The 17,834-nt window shown below is 38.5% G+C and overlaps 1 protein-coding gene across 4 annotated transcripts; it reads left to right on the top strand.

Annotated features, from left to right (window-relative positions):
* The first annotated feature begins 1,364 nt into the window (after positions 1-1,364).
* Positions 1,365-17,738, top strand: LOC141809631 (nuclear GTPase SLIP-GC-like). Of its 4 annotated transcripts, none has more exons than XM_074696739.1 (21): positions 1,365-1,541; positions 5,333-5,414; positions 5,567-5,679; positions 5,903-5,935; positions 7,156-7,186; positions 7,893-7,986; positions 8,559-8,775; positions 8,908-9,174; positions 9,464-9,670; positions 9,781-9,956; positions 11,375-11,441; positions 11,509-11,596; positions 11,701-11,822; positions 12,539-12,712; positions 12,813-12,970; positions 13,138-13,249; positions 13,402-13,510; positions 13,623-13,756; positions 13,990-14,065; positions 14,247-14,329; positions 16,816-17,738. In XM_074696739.1, the coding sequence occupies exons 2-20, from the start codon at positions 5,348-5,350 to the stop codon at positions 14,306-14,308; spliced, it is 2,307 nt and encodes a 768-aa protein (XP_074552840.1). In that variant the 5' UTR covers positions 1,365-1,541; positions 5,333-5,347; the 3' UTR covers positions 14,309-14,329; positions 16,816-17,738. The 4 variants fall into 4 exon arrangements, with proteins under 4 accessions (XP_074552840.1, XP_074552841.1, XP_074552842.1 ...); XM_074696740.1 differs by lacking the exon at positions 1,365-1,541 and adding an exon at positions 2,409-2,557; XM_074696741.1 differs by lacking the exon at positions 1,365-1,541 and adding an exon at positions 3,413-3,573.
* The last annotated feature ends 96 nt before the right edge of the window (positions 17,739-17,834 follow it).

The raw sequence follows: 17,834 nt of genomic DNA, 5'->3' as shown, positions 1-17,834 counted from the left end.
TCTGACGCTTTTTTATTGCGGCCGAGGCGCAGCGACTGCTTGGTCTGAATGATCCATGCCAGCGCAGAAAAAGTGTGCTGGAAAGAGCCGGTAGCGGAGACGGTCAGAGCCTCTGTTACCTCAGCAACCGGGAGAACAGACTGACCATCGGGGCGCGCATCAGAGGCCATGAAGCGCGTCACCGTGTGGGCCAGCTCCCAGCACAGATGTAAACTGTTCCTTTGTCAATAATAGGAGTACAAAATCATTTTTAGATCACGTTAGAAACAAAGACTGTATGTCAGCTTACACTGTGAAAAGGGAATCTCTGAAACAACATGATTAAATCATGTTTAACCACTGAACATGAAATAATTTAGTAGAAGCTACATGTTTTATTTATGCTGATTGAACAAACATCAATGTTCCTTTATGATTCAGAGCTTACATTGGTCTTTATGAAGCGCACACACTCTCCAGTTTAAAACAAAGCATCTGACCGCAGGAGTTATTTATATCTGCTGCATTAATGATGTGATTTAACAAACCACTTTAAATAAATCATCTTGTGAACTCAGATGCTTCAATCTGATTTGAAAGGCACACACCTTAAATGTTACATCTACTCAATTAAATCGTGTTTGCATGAGAAATGTAATCTTATTGTGTTACATTAACTCATTTTATTTAAGTCAAGTCAAAGACCCACCAAGTGCCGTAGTTGGACCAACTTAAATGAATTGCTTCAATTGGTCACACCAAAATAAATTAAGTTCTTTGAAATGAAATTAACTAGTTCATTTAACACAACTTAATAGGTCAAATAAACTAAATATTTTCATTCTTCTCAAATCAACATTTTGCATCAGTACAACTTAAACTTTTCAGTTGTTTCAACTCAATAATCTGCAAAACCCAAAAGGAAAACCATGGGTGAGGAGGTAACACTGTGGATATGAGACCCTGATGCACATTAAGATACCACGCAGGGCCAGTGTGTCTGTGCTCTATGGCATAGACCAGCTGCCTGTCTATGGGCCACTGTGCTGGCTGGCTGTGTGTGCTCCATGACATAGGCTGCTTGTCTTGGCTGCCTGGCTGCCTGGTTGTGCTCCACAGCATAGGCTGCTTGTCCTGTTTTACGGTAATTCCTTGGGCCTGGCAACCGTGAATTAACAGTAAAGTGTTGTTTTTCTAATGTAAACTACTGTGAAACAATTACAGTAAACTACTGTGTATCACTTACGGTAAATTGCTGTGAAAATATTAACAGCAACTTGCTGTGAAAGTAATGCAATTACTAACCAGTAACTTACTGTAATTTTACGGTGAAATTTTTTACAGTGTAGGTACAACAAACAGGAAGAGACACAGGGAGAGCTTTAGTTACCGTTCGTGTCCCAGCAAGAGGAATGAAGAATAGGTTCTGATTTATCATCTGCTTACTAACGTTAGGTTCAGCTCAATAAAAAGAAGAGAAACTGCCTTTTTTAGCACCTTTTGCATTTTACACTAAGCCACTATCTTAAGACTCCAAATAACCTGAAGTATCACCGTGTAAGGTAAGAAAAGGATAGATTTTTCAGTTGGTTAAGTAACCCTCACTGATGAAATTGTCTTATAAACATCAATAAGATATTAATGAATTGTGGTTACGGGCTAACATGGAGTTTAAAGGAAAGGTTTTGTGTAATGTCTTCTCCCCTGTGCTTTGGTTTTAATGTGATGTTAGTTTCTGCAGCAGCTCATACGACTCGCTTTATCTACTGTCACACTCTCTGCTCAGCTCTCATAATGCGCACATTCACAGTTAGAGTTTTAGGCTTCAGGTAACATTTGGATATGTTGTGCATTATGGTCGTCCTCAGGCCAACATCAATGAGATATCGTATCTCTGAGACATTTGTTCCTGTTAGTTTCTTCTTTTCCCCATTGACTGTCTCCATCATTCCAGTCTTTAAGTGTAGGTTCCCCAAACAAGCAGCAGGGATCAGCAGTGTAGCAACAATGAGAGTTATGTCTCTGGTAGTGTCATACTAAAAATCTGACATTTAAGTTAGAAAATAAAGACCAATATTTTTTGCAAAGTGTTAAAATTGCTTCATGTTTAGGAATATTCAAATGTAATCCAGCACTTTCATCTGACAGCAGTGGTTGACAGTAAAGTTCTGTTTCAAGGTTTTATATCAGATATATTTTAAATTGTTTTAACCAAAAGCTTAAAGTTTTGTAACTCAAATATTTAATCCAGATTCTTTGAAGAGGCCTCACTGATCCTGAGGTTACATAAGGCCTCTGTCAAGGGCAAGGGCAAAAGGAATCTTACAGAGAAATGAAACTTACAGCCCAACCCATTCAAAGAAGCACTTATATAAGTACAACAAACAGGAAGAGCTTTAGTTACCGTTTGTGTTGCAGCAAGAGGAATGAAGAATAAGTTCTGATTTATCATCTGTTTACTAACGTTTGGTTCAGCTCAATAAAAAGAATAGAAACTGCCTTTTTTTTGGAACCTTTTGCATTTTACACCAAGCCACTATCTTAAGACTCCAGATAACCTGAAGTATCACCGTGTAAGGTAAGAAAAGGATAGATTTTTCAGTTGGTTAAGTAACCCTCACTGATGAAATTGTCTTATAAACATCAATAAGATTTTAATGAATTGTGGTTATGGGCTAACATGGAGTTTAAAGGAAAGGTTTTGTGTAATGTCTTCTCCCCTGTGCTTTGGTTTTAATGTGATGTTAGTTTCTGCAGCAGCTCATACGACTCGCTTTATCTACTGTCACACTCTCTGCTCAGTTCTCATAATGCGCACATTCACAGTTAGAGTTTTAGGCTTCAGGTAACATTTGGATATGTTGTGCATTATGGTCGTCCTCAGGCCAACATCAATGAGATATCTTATCTCTGAGGCATTTGTTCCTGTTAGTTTCTTCTTTTCCCCTGTCTCCATCATTCCAGTCTTTAAGTGTAAGTACCCCAGACAAGCAGCAGGGATCAGCAGTGTAGCAACAATGAGAGTTATGTCTCTGGTAGTGTCATACTAAAAATCTTACATTTAAGTTAAAAAATAAAGACTAATATTTTTGCAAAGTTTTAAAATTGCTTCATGTTTAGGAATATTCCAATGTAAGCCAGCATTTTCATCTGACAGCAGTGGTTGACAGTAAAGTTCTGTTTCAAGGTTTTATATCAAATATATTTTTAATTGTTTTAACCAAAAGCTAAAAGTTTTGTAGCTCAAATATTTAATACAGATCCTATGAAGAGGCCTCAATAATCCAGAGGTTACATAAGGCCTCTGTCAGGCAAGGGCAAAAGGAGTCTTACAGTGAAATGAAACTAACAGCCCAACCCATTCAAATAAGCTCTTATATGGGTACAACTTAGAAGACAAACAGGAAGAGCTTTAGTCACCGTTCGTGTCCCAGCAAGAGGTTTGAACTATAGGTTCTGATTTATCATCTGCTTACTAACGTTTGGTTCAGCTCAATAAAAAGAATAAAAACTTTTTTTTATTTGGAACCTTTTGCATTTTACTCCAAACCAGTGTCTTAAGACTCCAAATGACCTGAAGTATCACTGTGTAAGGTAAGAAAAGAATATAATTTTCAGTTGGTTAAATAACCCTCACTGATGAAACTGTCTTGTTTTCATTCGACTGTAAACTGCTATGTGACTCGAAGAGGGGGAGATCTGTGATGTACACAGACAGGTTGGGTAAATAATTGAAAAGTGTTCCTGAGTACATTTTGGAGCATCTAGCTGAATGAATCTGGTTGATGTTTTAACCAGTGCTGTCAGGCGATTAAAAAATAATAATCTAATTGATTACAGGATTTGTAATTAATTAATCTACTAAATCACATTTTAATCTCATATCTGCTAAAGGTCCCAAAATAAAGAATTTGAATTCTAGGACATTAAAAAATTGTAGCAAATTTGAATTTTAGGCCAGTTTTTTGCTTCTGTCATATTTTTACTCACTGTGGACTCATTTTTCACTGCAATATAAACTTCTACACTTCTATGAGGTCAGGAGAACCAGGGCTAAAGACAGATGTAACTCAACAATGTCTCAACCACATAAACGAACCAGAATGCATTAAACCATTCATAAAGAAAGGCGGAACGTGAATGTTTACTTTACAACAGTTAAAACTGTGAAGAACTATGTACAAAACACTTTATTCAAGTCTTGGATCAAAGAAGAGGTATATCATTTTTACATGCTCTGAACACACAAACGGTTGCTCATCGGTGCAGAGCAGCCCCAAGCTGAAACATGACAGGAAGACACAAGGGAATTTCCAAAGAATTCTTTAGATTTAAATACAGGACATATATCGATCATTCAGAGCTTATTTAATGCAGTAATTAGTGTACAATTATCTGTTTTTTATAGAATTGAGCTAGAGCAAACGGTTGATTTTCTGCAGATTTTCAAAAAGAACGTGCGAATAAACGCGATGTGGACGGCCGTCTCACAAAAATCTCTCGTTTCCCCCAGTGTAAAGCAGGTTGGTGACGTCAGGTGTGATACATTCAGGGATCGTAGGAAATTTGAGAATCTGACGAGTACGCCACTTTTTTTTTTTTTTTTTTTTTTTTTATACAGCTTTTGAACAGGACAAATGATTAGTAAAAGCCAGACATTTGCGTTTTTGAACCCCCCGGGGATTTGGGATCCAGGTTAATCTGCGTTAACTTTTCACAACGTGTTAATTTGCAGTGTAATTAATTAATCTAATTAACACGTTAAAAGGACAGCCCTAGTTTTAACGGAAAAAAAAAAAAAAAGACACAGTCTTACCAGGAGTTCAGTTGACTTAAATTTTATGAACTTTTTTCACAAATGTATGGAAGCAAAAAAGAGACAAAATAATATGAATTTGAACAGTCACTGAATGTTAAATACTGAAATAAAAACACCACTGAATTCATGACATTGAACTATTTTTCTATGAAAAGAATGTATCTGAATTTATTGCCCTGAATTCACCAACTGAAAATCCAGATCCCGAAATATTCTCTGATTAAAAATCCAGATCCAAAAATTCAAGTTTCACAACTCAACAACAAAAGATTTGGGTTGCTCAAATTCAATTCTAAATTCAACTTGTCAAAATTCAGATCTGAAAATTCAAGTTGAAAAGTACAGATCGCAGTATCTGGGCAACCCAGGACAGGAAAGTTAATATACTGTATTGATAGGAATAAGAAAAAAAGAAGAGAACATTGTTTCTTATATTTGTTTTAATAAGAATATAAGAAACGTATAAAACTTAATAAATTTCTGAGATTCAGTTGTAAAAACCTGTGTAAGTATGATTATGTAATTACCTTACAGTTGCTGTGACCAGTCATGGATGACTTTGTTCGTAAGAAGTTGACCGAATGGGGACTTACAGAATGGATAGGAAATTTTCAAGGTAAAGTAGATCGATTTGTACGGGTCTTTAACAGAAAAGCAGATGCTTAAAGTGACTTAAAGTGTTGCGACATGACTCTGCAGCACGAGACTGGCTGACATCCGTCATTCATGAAATTGTTTCATTTCTACTGATTGTGTTTCTAAAAACAGACCAAGGCGTTGATGAGGAAAGTTTTCACTGTCTCAGTGATACAGACATCAGAGACTTGATCCCAAAAGTCGGACCTAGGGCAAAATTCAAGAAGAGATTCCAGTTGCTACAGGTAATTAACTGTGATCCCACATTTAATTTAACTCTTCACTTTGTGCAGATCCATATATTTAGAATTCAGATGACCATCAATCCCAGATTTAGAGGCACTAACTGATAAAAGGATTGTAAGACTCAAGTGTAAGAGCAATAAAAGGATCTTTTTTCAGAGGATGCTCAAAATGTTGGCTGTGGCTTTGCTCATCCTCTGATGTGTGTTTCTGCCCTGTCAACAGGAGGGGCCTGAAGCAGCAGCTCATCCTGCTCATGTAAGGATGAAAATGAATGTGTCCTTTAAAAGATGCTGTTTGTCTCTGAAGATTTGCCTAACCAAGCCTGACATACACTCACTGGCCACTTTATTAGGTACACCTTGCTAGTACTGATGAGAATTTCCCGTTCCACCACATCCCAAAGGTGCTCTATTGGATTGAGATCTGGGGACTGTGGAGGACATTTGAGTACAGGGAACTCATTGTCATGTTAAAGAAATCAGTCTGAGATGATTCCAGCTTTATGACATGGAGCGTTATCCTGCTGGAAGTAGCCATCAGAAGATGGGTACACTGTGCTCATAAAGGGATGGACATGGTCAGCAACAATACTCAGGTAGGCTGTGGACTTTAAACCATGCTCAGTTGGTACTAAGGGGCCCAAAGTGAGCCAAGAAAATATCCCCCACACCACCAGCAGCAGCCTGAACCGTTGATACAAGGCAGGATGGATCCATGCTTTCATGTTGTTGATGCCAAATTCTGACCCTACCATCCGAATGTGGAGCAGAAATCCAGACTCATCAGACCAGGCAACGTTTTTCCAATCTTCTATTGTCCAGTTTTGGTGTTGCTGTGTGAATTGTAGCCTCAGTTTCCTGTTCTTAGCTGACAGGAGGGTCACCCAGTGTGGTCTTCTGCTGCTGTAGCCCATCTGCCTCAAGGTTGGACGTGTTGTGTGTTCAGAGATGCTCTTCTGCAGACCTCGGTTGTAACCAGTGGTTATTTGAGTTACTGTTGCCTTTCTATCAGCTCCAACCAGTCTGTCCATTCTCCTCTGACCTCTGGCGTCTACAAGGCATTTTGGCACACAGAACTGCCGCTAACTGGATATTTTCTCTTTTTGGGACCATTCTCTGTAAACCCCAGAGATGGTTGTGGGTGAAAATCCCAGTAGATTAGCAGTTTCTGAAATATCCAGACCATCCCTTCTGGCACTGACAACCATGCCACGTCTAAAGTCTCTTAAATCACCTTTCTTCCCCATTCTGATGCTGGGTTTGAACTGCAGCAGATCGTCTTGACCATGTCTACTTGCCTTAATGCAGTGAGTTGCTGCCATGTGATTGGTTGATTAGAAATTTGCGTTAACCAGCAGTTGGACAGGTGTGCCTAATAAAGTAGTCTGTGAGTGAACTTTGCTTCAGACTAAAATCTGTGTGGAATAAGAAATCCTATCACTCAGTTTACAGCATTACTTACTTTGTCATCCCCAGGTTTCGGCCAGCAGAAGCACAAATGATCAAGGTAAGGTGCTCTGCTTTAAATTACTATTTTTGGTACTAAGTAGTGTTTTAAGAGCAATAACTTCATTTTCAATCAAAATGATAAGAAAAAAGACAGGAGGCACCTCAGGGGGAGTCCAGCAGTCCACCAGCCAAGAAGCAGCGACAAGACATTCCATATTCATGTAAATGAATATTTTTTTGTCAGGACATTTACATACTACTTTGGGCAAACAAACAAGCAACCAAAAAAAGGTTTTGTTATTGCTATACCTCTTCAATGCTTTTTCCTGTCTTTTCAACAGAAAGGATTTTCCAATTTTTATTAGATCCATAGCTGTCAAGTCTCCCATTTTGGCCAGGAAACTACCATATTTAGCCCCTCTTTCCTGCCATCCTCCCATGTTGTTTATATTATTATTACTATTATTATTATTATTATTAGATAAAAAGAAAAAAACATCCCTCTGCCTCTCCAAACTGAACTCTGTCACCAGTGGTGGCAGTTGTTTAGAGATTAGTGACGACAGCGGGAACAAACCAAAGCCTCCTCTAATGACTTTTAAAAGGACACGCTTCTGTCATTTTCACTTTAGTAGCACAACCTTTCCATTCTTTTTATTTATTTATTTATTTATTTATTTATTTATTTATTTATTTATTTATTTATTTATTTATTTATTTATCTATCTTTTTATTCATTTATTTTAATACATTTATGCCAACAGAAACAGTCATGCTAAAGGAAGTGAAAACCATCATGACGGGTATCCAGGACAAGCTAGATGACCAAGACAGTAAAAAGCTCAATACTTTTCTGAAGTAAGAAAAACATTTTGTCACTCTATACTACCTCTGAGATAGTTATTATGTCTCAATTTTGAATTGATAATTATTAATAATCATATAAGTAAAATGATATTGCATGTTTTTAGATACATCTTGAAGAAGCTGTGTGATGATGATGTCGTGATAATGCAGTGTTTCAAAATTTGTTTAATTAAAAACAGATATGTTATAATCATTGCATTGGCACACTCAGAATAAGTAGTAATAGACTTTTAATGTCAAAAACAACTGTGATTGAATTGCAGTGTTTTATCCTGTTACCTGTAATGATAATTGTGTCAGTTCAGTGCAATTTAAAGTTTTTATGGTTGCTTAAATGTTGCCAGTAATGTACCCAATCACTACAAAAACATGTTGGCCATGATAATGAAGAATCTTCAAGCTTTTGCCCCCTCATGTTGTGATTGACTGCAGAGGTGGTTCTGGCTATTTACACCCTGGGTGATTTTTTCTGCATAGATAAATGCTGAACACGCACAAGCTTTCCTCCACGACTTACAGTCAGATTCTAATTGATGGAAACATTTTAAACTCTTGTACAACAGGAATAAAATCAGTGAGTTGGAGACAGAAAAAAGGGAGCTGGTCGGTGTCTTTGGAAAAACAGGAGCTGGAAAGAGTTCTTTGATTAATGCCGTCATCGGAGAGAAAGACCTCCTGCCCTCAGGGGATCTCAGTGCGTGCACCACAGTCATGATCAAAGTGGAGGCTAACACAAAGAACCAGAATTATGAAGCAGAGATTGAATTCATCACCAAAGAGGTAAAATCAGCAAACGGGTCGCTTTTTAAAGAGTTACTCTGTAGTTTCAAATAAATGTTTGTTTTTTTTTCTCCAGTCCTTAATTGCATTTTGTTCAATCCAAATAAGTTGAATGATCATTATTTGCTTCAGGAATACGACAACGATTTATGGTACTGTAAGGAATTCCACCGAACAGACCCAGACAACGGAGAGGATCATGAAGATGATGATGACGATGACAATGAAGATGACAACGATGAAGATGATGTTGACCTTGATGACTCTGAAAGACTCCCTGCACTGTATGGACAGGACTGGGAGAGAATCAGATCCCTGCAGGATCCCTGGACTGACAACAAAAATAAAGAAATCCGAAAAATGATTGAGTCCGGGAAGAAGACCATTTCCTTTAACTCAGTAAGAAAAAACAGATCTTCACTATTTTCCCTTTTTGCTTATGTTCATACAGTAAACAGTTAATGGAAAGAATTCTTGTTCTGCCTTGTCATTGTTCCAATAAGATGCAGTTTGAGATAAACTGAGCAAGTATTCAGAAGATTCAGAAAATAAGAAGTATTGTAAATAAGATAGAATCCTCAATATTTTCAATCCAAATCTAAAGTTATTCAGATCCTTCACATCTCTGCTTGTCAGAGATTGTCATCATGACACATTTAAAATATCATCCTTGATATTATCAATTCAGTCCAAAGAGCTGTCTGAAGAACTTGTGAAATACACAAGACGTGACCCAGAGGATGGAGAGGGTGGAGATGCAAAGAAGTACCTGTGGCCTCTGGTGAAGTGTGTGACCGTCAGGGTGCCAAACAATGAGCTCCTCCAGCATGTCACACTGGTGGACCTGCCTGGAAGTGGAGACCGCAACAAAATCAGAGATAAAATGTGGAGAGAGGTGAGTTTTTGTAATGTATAATCATTTATTTGACTCCCTCCGTAGAATTACTTCATGACAAACCACTTTCATTTAGTAACTGGTAATAAACTTAGATTTTACCCTTCTAGGTTGTGGGAGACTGTTCCACTGTGTGGATAGTGACAGAGATCAAAAGAGCAGAATCAGAAAAAGAAGCCTGGGACATTCTGAAAAATACCCTCAGACTTATGGGAAATGGAGGCCAGTGTCAGCAAATTCACTTCATCTGCACCTTGTCCGATTTTATCGACGATGTAAAGAATCTGTAAGTGATGTTTTTAAATGGTAAATGGTGTGTGTTTATAATACACTGCCACTTGTCTTTATTTAACCAGAAAAACCCCCTTTGGGATCAGGATCTCTATCACAGGGATGATGGACCAAGGGGTCAGCAGCACGTTATCAGAAATAGTTACAAAGAAGTGACAGTCCAGCTTTACAGCACAGTGCTTTCACTTGAAAGTGTGGGAGCTGTATCAAAACAATAAAGCAATTTCAAATTTAAAACACACAGGCACCGTTCAGTGGTGTCATGGTGTCTGTCCCCTACGATCGGAAGGCCCCTTCCTTAGGAAGGCTCTAAGGCCTCATTTACACGAGGTTTCATCCAGAAACACTAAACACTAAAACACAGTGAAAAAAATCTGTGAGTGTGTGTGTGTGTGTGTGTGTGTGTGTGTGTGTGTGTGTGTGTGTGTGTGTGTGTGTGTGTGTGTGTGTGTGTGCGTGTGCGTGTGCGTGTGCGTGTGTGTGTGTGTGTGTTTCTGAGGGACTGAAAACGTAAATGTATGCCAGCATGCCAGGCCTGTTGTTGGCGCTATATCTGTCTTGTGCAGAATGCCATTTCCGTCTAAATGCAAGGCCAAAATATTATGATACTTTTGTTTTTAAACAGTAAGCTGGACTTTTTAGTTGAAACACTGACATCACGCTCTGCTTTGCACAAGTGCATAAGACAGTCCAACAGTTAAGTTGTTACAATTGTCCTGGTCGACCGTGTTGTGCTTGTGCTGCTCAATCTGCTGAATCTGCTGACTGTCTTTAACAAACTGAGCATCTGTTGCTCTACTTCTGCTCTTAGTTTTCCCCAATACACCAGATGATCAGCTCAACTCTACTTGGGTGGAGATCTACCAAAAGCTGCTTCTGGACAAGACAGTTATAGCACCACCTACAGCCCTGGCATGCTTACTACAGTGTTTTCAGTCCCTCAGTGTTTCCATGTAAACACAGATTTCTTTCACTGTGTTTAAGCTCTTTCGGATGAAGTATTGTCATGTAAACAGGGCCTAAATGGGGCCTGAGTGGAATTAGTTCAGGGAGTGTTCAGACCACTCAAAGTGCTTTGTCATTATTTGTCACATTCACCCATTCACACCACATTCATACGGCTGTCCCCCTACATTTTGCAAACTGTACATCAGTTAAAAATATTCTGGAAACTTTTTGCCCTGGTTGTAAGGAAATAAAGTCCAGGCCCCCGTTCAGTTTGGTCAAACTAACAAAGAGAAGCAGACATAAACTAAATAAAAATACTTGAGGATTGAAATCAGAAATGGATGGATATGTGTTCTGGAGCAGGCATAAGAACTATAAAAGAACAGTTTGAGAGATGATCTACTGGGTCTTATTTTTCAATCAGTTTACTCTTTATGTGCATACTTTGCTTATCTCTTCTCACAGTGCTGTGAGGAACAATAAGGCCAAGCAAAAAGTGAAAAAAAGTTTCACCCAGAAAGAGGAGGTGCAGGTGAGTTTTATACGCAAAGTTGTTTGATAATGTCAACCACAACTAGAAAATGCTCCTTTCTTTTCAGAAACATTTCAGTCAAGACTGTTTTGAAGTGTTCACAGTGAGCGCCAAAGAGTTTCTGGAGAAAACAAAGCTGGAGCCAAATGAAACTGGTACGTTATGCCCTGTGAAAAGTGTGGGTGAAATATTTTCTTTAAGATGTTGGAAGTATCCAGAGCAATAGCTGTGTGAGACCTGCAATGTGATTTCTTTTTAGAAATTCCCAAACTCCAGGAAGAGCTGAGAAAGCTCAACGACAGTCACTCAGAGACATTGAACTATGTGTCAGGAGCAAAGGGGATTCTGTCCCTGATTCAAGGAGCCAGGAGTGGAAGAGCTGTAAGATCCAGCAGCAATGTTTTTGTGTGTTTCAGTATAATACCGCATTTTCTGGACTACGTGTCACACTTTTTTCATAGTTTTTTCCAATAGTACTGTGTGCTGACAGAAGCTCTGCATCTCGGGCTTGGACAGCCTGACAGACCCTGGTGTTTAGTGCCCGATAACGTGATTTAGAAAAATTAAAATTAGCTTGCACCTTCTTCTGTTGTGGACAGTTTTTTGGGATCTGAGTCACAAACTAGTGTCAGGACTTTTTAACGTAGAGGATGTTTATCTGATGGAGCTCATATAAGCTCACGCTGCACCGATCTAACCAGCAACAAACACAGTAAAGCAGGGAAGGAGGGAGATTAACAAAGTAAGTGAGAGGAGCGCACCAAGAGAAGAGAAACAGAAACTCAACTATAGTCACAGATAAAAGGTGCTGTAGGAAAAATATCTAAACCTCCTAATATACACATACTTATCAAAGTTACATGCAAATTTTCTTCTCTGGAAATCCTGTCAACATACCAAATCACTCTGAATAAATGTGACTGGTAGATCAGTGATGTATTTTTGACACATTTTTTGACTGATGTGATACAGTCTATGGACGCGACTTGTACTCTGGAGCGACCTGTAGTCCAGAAAATATGGTACTTTTTAATGATCATAGTTTTAGTAAATATGTGGGATGTTTTAAAAACTGAATGTTCTCTGTTTGGTTATAGGGCCACAACAAAAAAGATGTGCTCAGTGAGCTTGGACAAAATTTGAGTCGTGAACGACAGAAGCTCTCACAGTCCATGGACAGATACCATGATTTGTTTCAAAACTGCCTTGACATGGGGGTTGAAAAATCCAAAAAGTCATATGAACATGCCTTGAAGACCTTCTTACAACTTGTATGTGCTTAAATATCAAATTCCTTCAACATCACCACTGACTTTTCATTTCATACTGAAATACTTATTAAATAAAACATTGAAACTTTCTTTGTTTCAGAAAAAGAAAGACGGAAGGGGTTTTTCAAAGACACTGCAGGCTGCTTTCAGGAACAACGGCATCTACAAAACAAAATCAGGGATACAGAAAAACTTGAATGTGATGTTATCTCGATGGCTGACTGAGAGCATTGAAAAGGAGTTCAGGAAGACATTCCCGTAAGAAATCAGTGATCACCAACATAAGACCATCTTTAAAGGGATGGAATAATTAGTAAATCATTTCATGCAATGTGACAATGCAAATCATTTAATGGAATCTATGAACACAAATGAAATTTTCACATTTGTTCTCAATGAAATATTTACTCATGGACATGTTTCAGGAATGAGTCAAAACCACTGGGTGGGGCCATCAGTTCCTTCTCTCTTGACACCAAGAAACTGGCTGAAAAGTACAAAGATGAGCAGCTGCAGCTGGAATATCTTTGGACAGAGGTAAGAGACGGGAGTACGACCATCTTATTGTAAATCGTTAAGTCAACAATGTTTGCACTTGACATTTATTCACTGTGCTTGTGCAAAACTTTCGCCAAAGCGACAGAGACATTCATCATCAAAACACAAATAGTTGGTTTATCCTCTCTTAGGAAGAAAAGATGAAAACAAAGCTCAACAAAATCATCCGGAAACGCAAAAAAAAAATCTACAACAGCTTGACAGCCACAATTGAGGGAATCATGCAGCCATGCTATGATGGTATGATAATAGATTTTGATGTTTTTAACCTGGAACTTCTGTATATTCAGATACACTGGCATTGTGATAAAGTAGAGATATGTAGCTAATAACAAGTTTAATTCAACTGCAGCTGCAGAGGAACATTCAGGAACTGGCTGTCTTGAGCGCATGAGGGAAACCGTTGTGCAGCATGTGCATACCAGGAAGGACAGCATGTTTATGGAGGCTCAAAATGCCATGCTGTTAAAACTAGCAGGACTAACGGTCAGTCACATTTTATGTTACTAAAAGTAATTTTTGAGCATGCTGTGTTTCACATTTTAATCTGTCCTCCTGATTCTGTTCACTCACATAAAGGCTAATTTTCTGTGAAGGTGTTTTTGAGACCGAAACAGTACAGTGTTTACAGCCAGCCATTTTTGCTCTTCATCATGAAGAGCAAATATTTAAACGGTAAAAAATCAGTAGTAAATCATAAATGTTTGAAATCTGTTTAGAAGGAAATCCTGCAAGAACTGGACCAAATGAAAGAATCGATCGATCTGAGTCTTGAGGAGGATCAGTCACTTCCAGGTACAGAAAGTTTTTAGAAATAATAAGACATGAAATGTTATCAATATTTTTCCAGTCTTCAGCAAATGTCTGCAGTATTTTTTCATTATTATTTTGATAATTTTGAACTTTTAATGATTTAATAACAATTCCAGGGTTTATACCTGAGCTAATCTCTTGGTTTTTTTTAAATCAATTTTAGACGTGAAAAAGAAGTTGGAGGAAGTGATGCAATACTATGACCAGCTAAAGAGAAGCACTTAATGCAGAAACTTCTGCAGTTTGGTAAATGTTTCTTTAATTGTCTTGATAATGTTCTGAATATAAACTGTTAAAGAAATTCGAACAAACCTTTTAATCACTTAAGCTTTGATCTGCCCGGCCCGTCAACTGCTGGGGTAAGTCTGACTCATCTTAAAGGTAGGGTCTGCAGGAATCTTGATTACTTGTTAGTAAACACAACATTCAAACTGGGCTCCTCCTCCTTGGCTCAGTGCCAGCAGCAGCACACACCAACAGCCTCCAACCATGACCACATGAACACACTCACTAGACCAGCAACCACCTGTAGCATTGCGTTCCTACATGAGAGAAATTTAAGAGCTGTGTCCTGGGGGGGTATTCCACGAAGCTGGCTAAAACAGGCAGGGCTATGGCCGGTAAGTGTGGCTTGAATAAGCAGGCACTTTAATCTCGGCTGCAACTTGTTCCACTAACGAGGCTCAGCTGATTTTCAGAGACGCTTATTCAAGCCAGGCTGATCCAAACAGAGGCTAGGCGCGCTTCTGGGGTAGATAAAAAGCCCTGATGTGTCAACTGTTGAAATGACGAAATCCTCAAACAAGAGCGGAGACCTTTCCCTCAGCGGAGGAAAAACTCCTCAGAGAGTTGTATGATGACTACAAGGGGAAAATCAAATAAAAGGGTAACACGCTGGCAATCAATAAAGCCAGAGATACTGCTGGTTCAAGAATATCATGTTTTAGGTGTCATCATGTGGAGATGTTTCATCAAACACTGACTAACACATCAGAAAAAAAAACATGCATGGATGACATGTCATTTTTTATTAGAGATTACAGTGATACAGTGCCCTATATTCAAATAGAGGGAAAACACTAAGTTATCTCACCATGTGGAATCAACTTTACATTATCATCATGATCAGAACGGACCGCCGGTAAAGGAATGTATTTCTATGGAAAATTGTGGCTGTTGTCACCTTCAGACAATTTGTGCCTTTATTCTGTTATATGTTGACTGTACTTTGAGGGTGACAGAAGAAAGAAAATCAGATATTTTCAAACAGTTACCACTGGTGGGATCGAGACCATGCCGAAAGTAAAACGCAAATTACTTCCAGTCTGCATCCTGCACTCTAACCACTCAGCCACTGACTTTCCAGCATTACCAGGAGACAGTCTTGTATCTGGCATGTGTTGATTCACGGTTATTCCATACACCTGTCAAAGGATCACGCAGGTGTCCTAAGGCGAGCTCAGGGAGGATGGAAACCTCCTGTGGAGCTGAAGGGCAAAAGCTCACTTGATCTTGATTTTCAGTATGAATACGAACCGTGAAAGCGGAGCCTCACGATCCTTCTGACTTTTTTGGTTTTCACAGTAGGTGTCAGAAAAGCTACCAAAAGGTCTCAGTTTATGTTTCCAACCGAGAACATGATTCATTACAGCACAAGATTGATTTAATGTGACACCTGCAGTTCACAAAGTGTCTTTCAGAAGCCGGTCTGACCTTCTCTGAGACACAGCTAAGCCTGACCGGGACCAGGCTTGTCACGCTGGCTAATTTACCATGGTTACCAAGCCACGTAGCCCTAAGCCTCGTTTGTGGAACCAAACTCTTGCTAAAGTTAGCGAGGCTAACCAAATAAGCCAGGCTTTGAGCTGAGCCAGCTTCATGGAATACCCCCCTGGTTTGGCATGTCAGCACAAGCTAATCACAGGTATTCGACACGTATCTGCTCAGTGAGAAAGCCAACTTGCATGGCTCTTCATCCTGTGGTGCTCTGTAAGTGCCCTGAAGTGAGTGAAAGTCACTTCACCCTTGCTCAGTAAATGGCTTTATTTATTTGGCTTTTCATTCCACTTTGGTTGTTTTTCTTCCACCGAGCTACGTCCACTATCAAAGCCAGCTTCTTCCACCTGTACACTAGGCACACTGTGATTGGCTGAGGTAAACACACCTACTCTCCACCCAGAAACATCCTGACCAAGGTTATAATAGTTTTGGATTTGTCATTATAGTTTAGTTTTAGTTAGTTTTGACATTTTATTTTCCATTATAGTTTAGTTTCAATTAGTTTTAGAGCAGGCATTCTAGTTTTTTTTTAGTTTTGATTTTTGCAACAAGGCTTAGTTTTAGTTTAGTTTTAGTTTTTTTCATACCTTATTAACCAGGTGCAGGATTCAAAAAGGTTAGAGTAAATATTTTGTCATACTGTTTATTTTCAAGTCCAACATAGTGCTCACTGCTCAGTCAATGCTGATACTGAACTGTTGGCTGCTGCCTTACACACATGAAAATAATATAAACTTAGTATAAAAAATATAAACATAAATTATATAAAATAATGGTGACATAAATTACATAGAAGTGACAATGAAGCAGTAAAAGATGACGTTTTCATTTTTAGCAAAATCCTGCAGACTCTACCTTTAATGACTTAGGTCAGTCTTCTAACTCAGTATCAATGAATAATATAAGAGTCATTATCGTTAAGTTACTGTTAAACTCTCTGGTTGACTTTTCAGCCCTGAAGAGAAGATGCACCGCTGAGGGTCTCAAAGAGGAAGAGGGTGAAGATGAGGAAGAAGAGGCCCCTGGATTTGAGCGCCACCTTTTTGTCACATTTTTATTTCTGCTTCGTAGTCTAGTTTGTCTGCCTGGTGTGAGTTTAACACACAGAGATGTTCTTTCAGGTCTCTGACATATTTCTTTTTTTTGTTTTTGGATCAAAGGCAGAATTACATCTTTACATGGGGTGGTGGGCCTAACTCCTCTGATGGATTGTAACCAGATATGTTATTTCTAGGATAAGAATTTATACTGAATATTTTAGACATTTTTTGCTTAAACAGCTGATTTTTTAAATTGGATTTTATTCTTGTGATTTGGGGTTTTGTGGTTTTCTAAGGTATGTCCTGGTGTTATGTAATGAGTTTGAACTTGAACATTAATCAGAGTAGGAAGTGTAAAATTGATCTAAATTTGGTTTGAGCCTTCTTCAGAAACAGAATCAGAATCAGAAATCCTTTATTGATCCCTGAGGGGAAATTACATTCCAGTTTCATCCCTTACAAGACGTATAAAAATATACAGTGACATGGGAATACAGGAATAGATGAACTGTGGAAGCTGCTAGCATGCCTAGCACCCAGTTATAATAGATAGATAGATAGATAGATAGATAGATAGATAGATAGATAGATAGATAGATAGATAGATAGATAGATAGATAGATAGATAGATAGAAAGATCCTTTGTTAATTCACAAAAAGGCTTGAGATTAAGAAAAAAACACTTCAGCAGATTAAAGAAACTGTAGTTTACAGCACAATAATTGTTAATTTGGAAGTTATTGGTTATAAGAAGATATTAACTGACTTGACTGAGAATAGAGAGTATCCTGGATGAGCAGGATAATCCTGGATCCAAGACAGATTTGACATAAAAACATTAGGGAGAAGAGGGGGGGGGGGGGGGGGGGGGGGGTTAATTTCAGACCCTGGTTTACTACACAATAGTTGTTAATTTGGAAGCTTATATATTA

This window comes from Halichoeres trimaculatus, unplaced genomic scaffold (assembly GCF_033239565.1).
Source record: "Halichoeres trimaculatus isolate MK-OKI-2021-1 unplaced genomic scaffold, fHalTri1.1 fHalTri1_scaffold_20, whole genome shotgun sequence".
Taxonomy (NCBI): domain Eukaryota; kingdom Metazoa; phylum Chordata; class Actinopteri; order Labriformes; family Labridae; genus Halichoeres; species Halichoeres trimaculatus.
The sequence above is the reverse complement of the archived record's forward strand: the minus strand, read 5'-3'. Positions and strand labels throughout refer to the sequence as shown.

Bases quoted from the DNA above. Each gene is read 5' to 3' on its own strand.
- LOC141809631 (XM_074696739.1), top strand. From the start codon at position 5,348: ATGGATGACTTTGTTCGTAAGAAGTTGACCGAATGGGGACTTACAGAA. The intron at 9,671-9,780 runs GTGAGTTTTTGT...TTACCCTTCTAG, and splicing joins GAGATAAAATGTGGAGAGAG to GTTGTGGGAGACTGTTCCAC. The intron at 11,823-12,538 runs GTAAGATCCAGC...GTTTGGTTATAG, and splicing joins GAGCCAGGAGTGGAAGAGCT to GGCCACAACAAAAAAGATGT.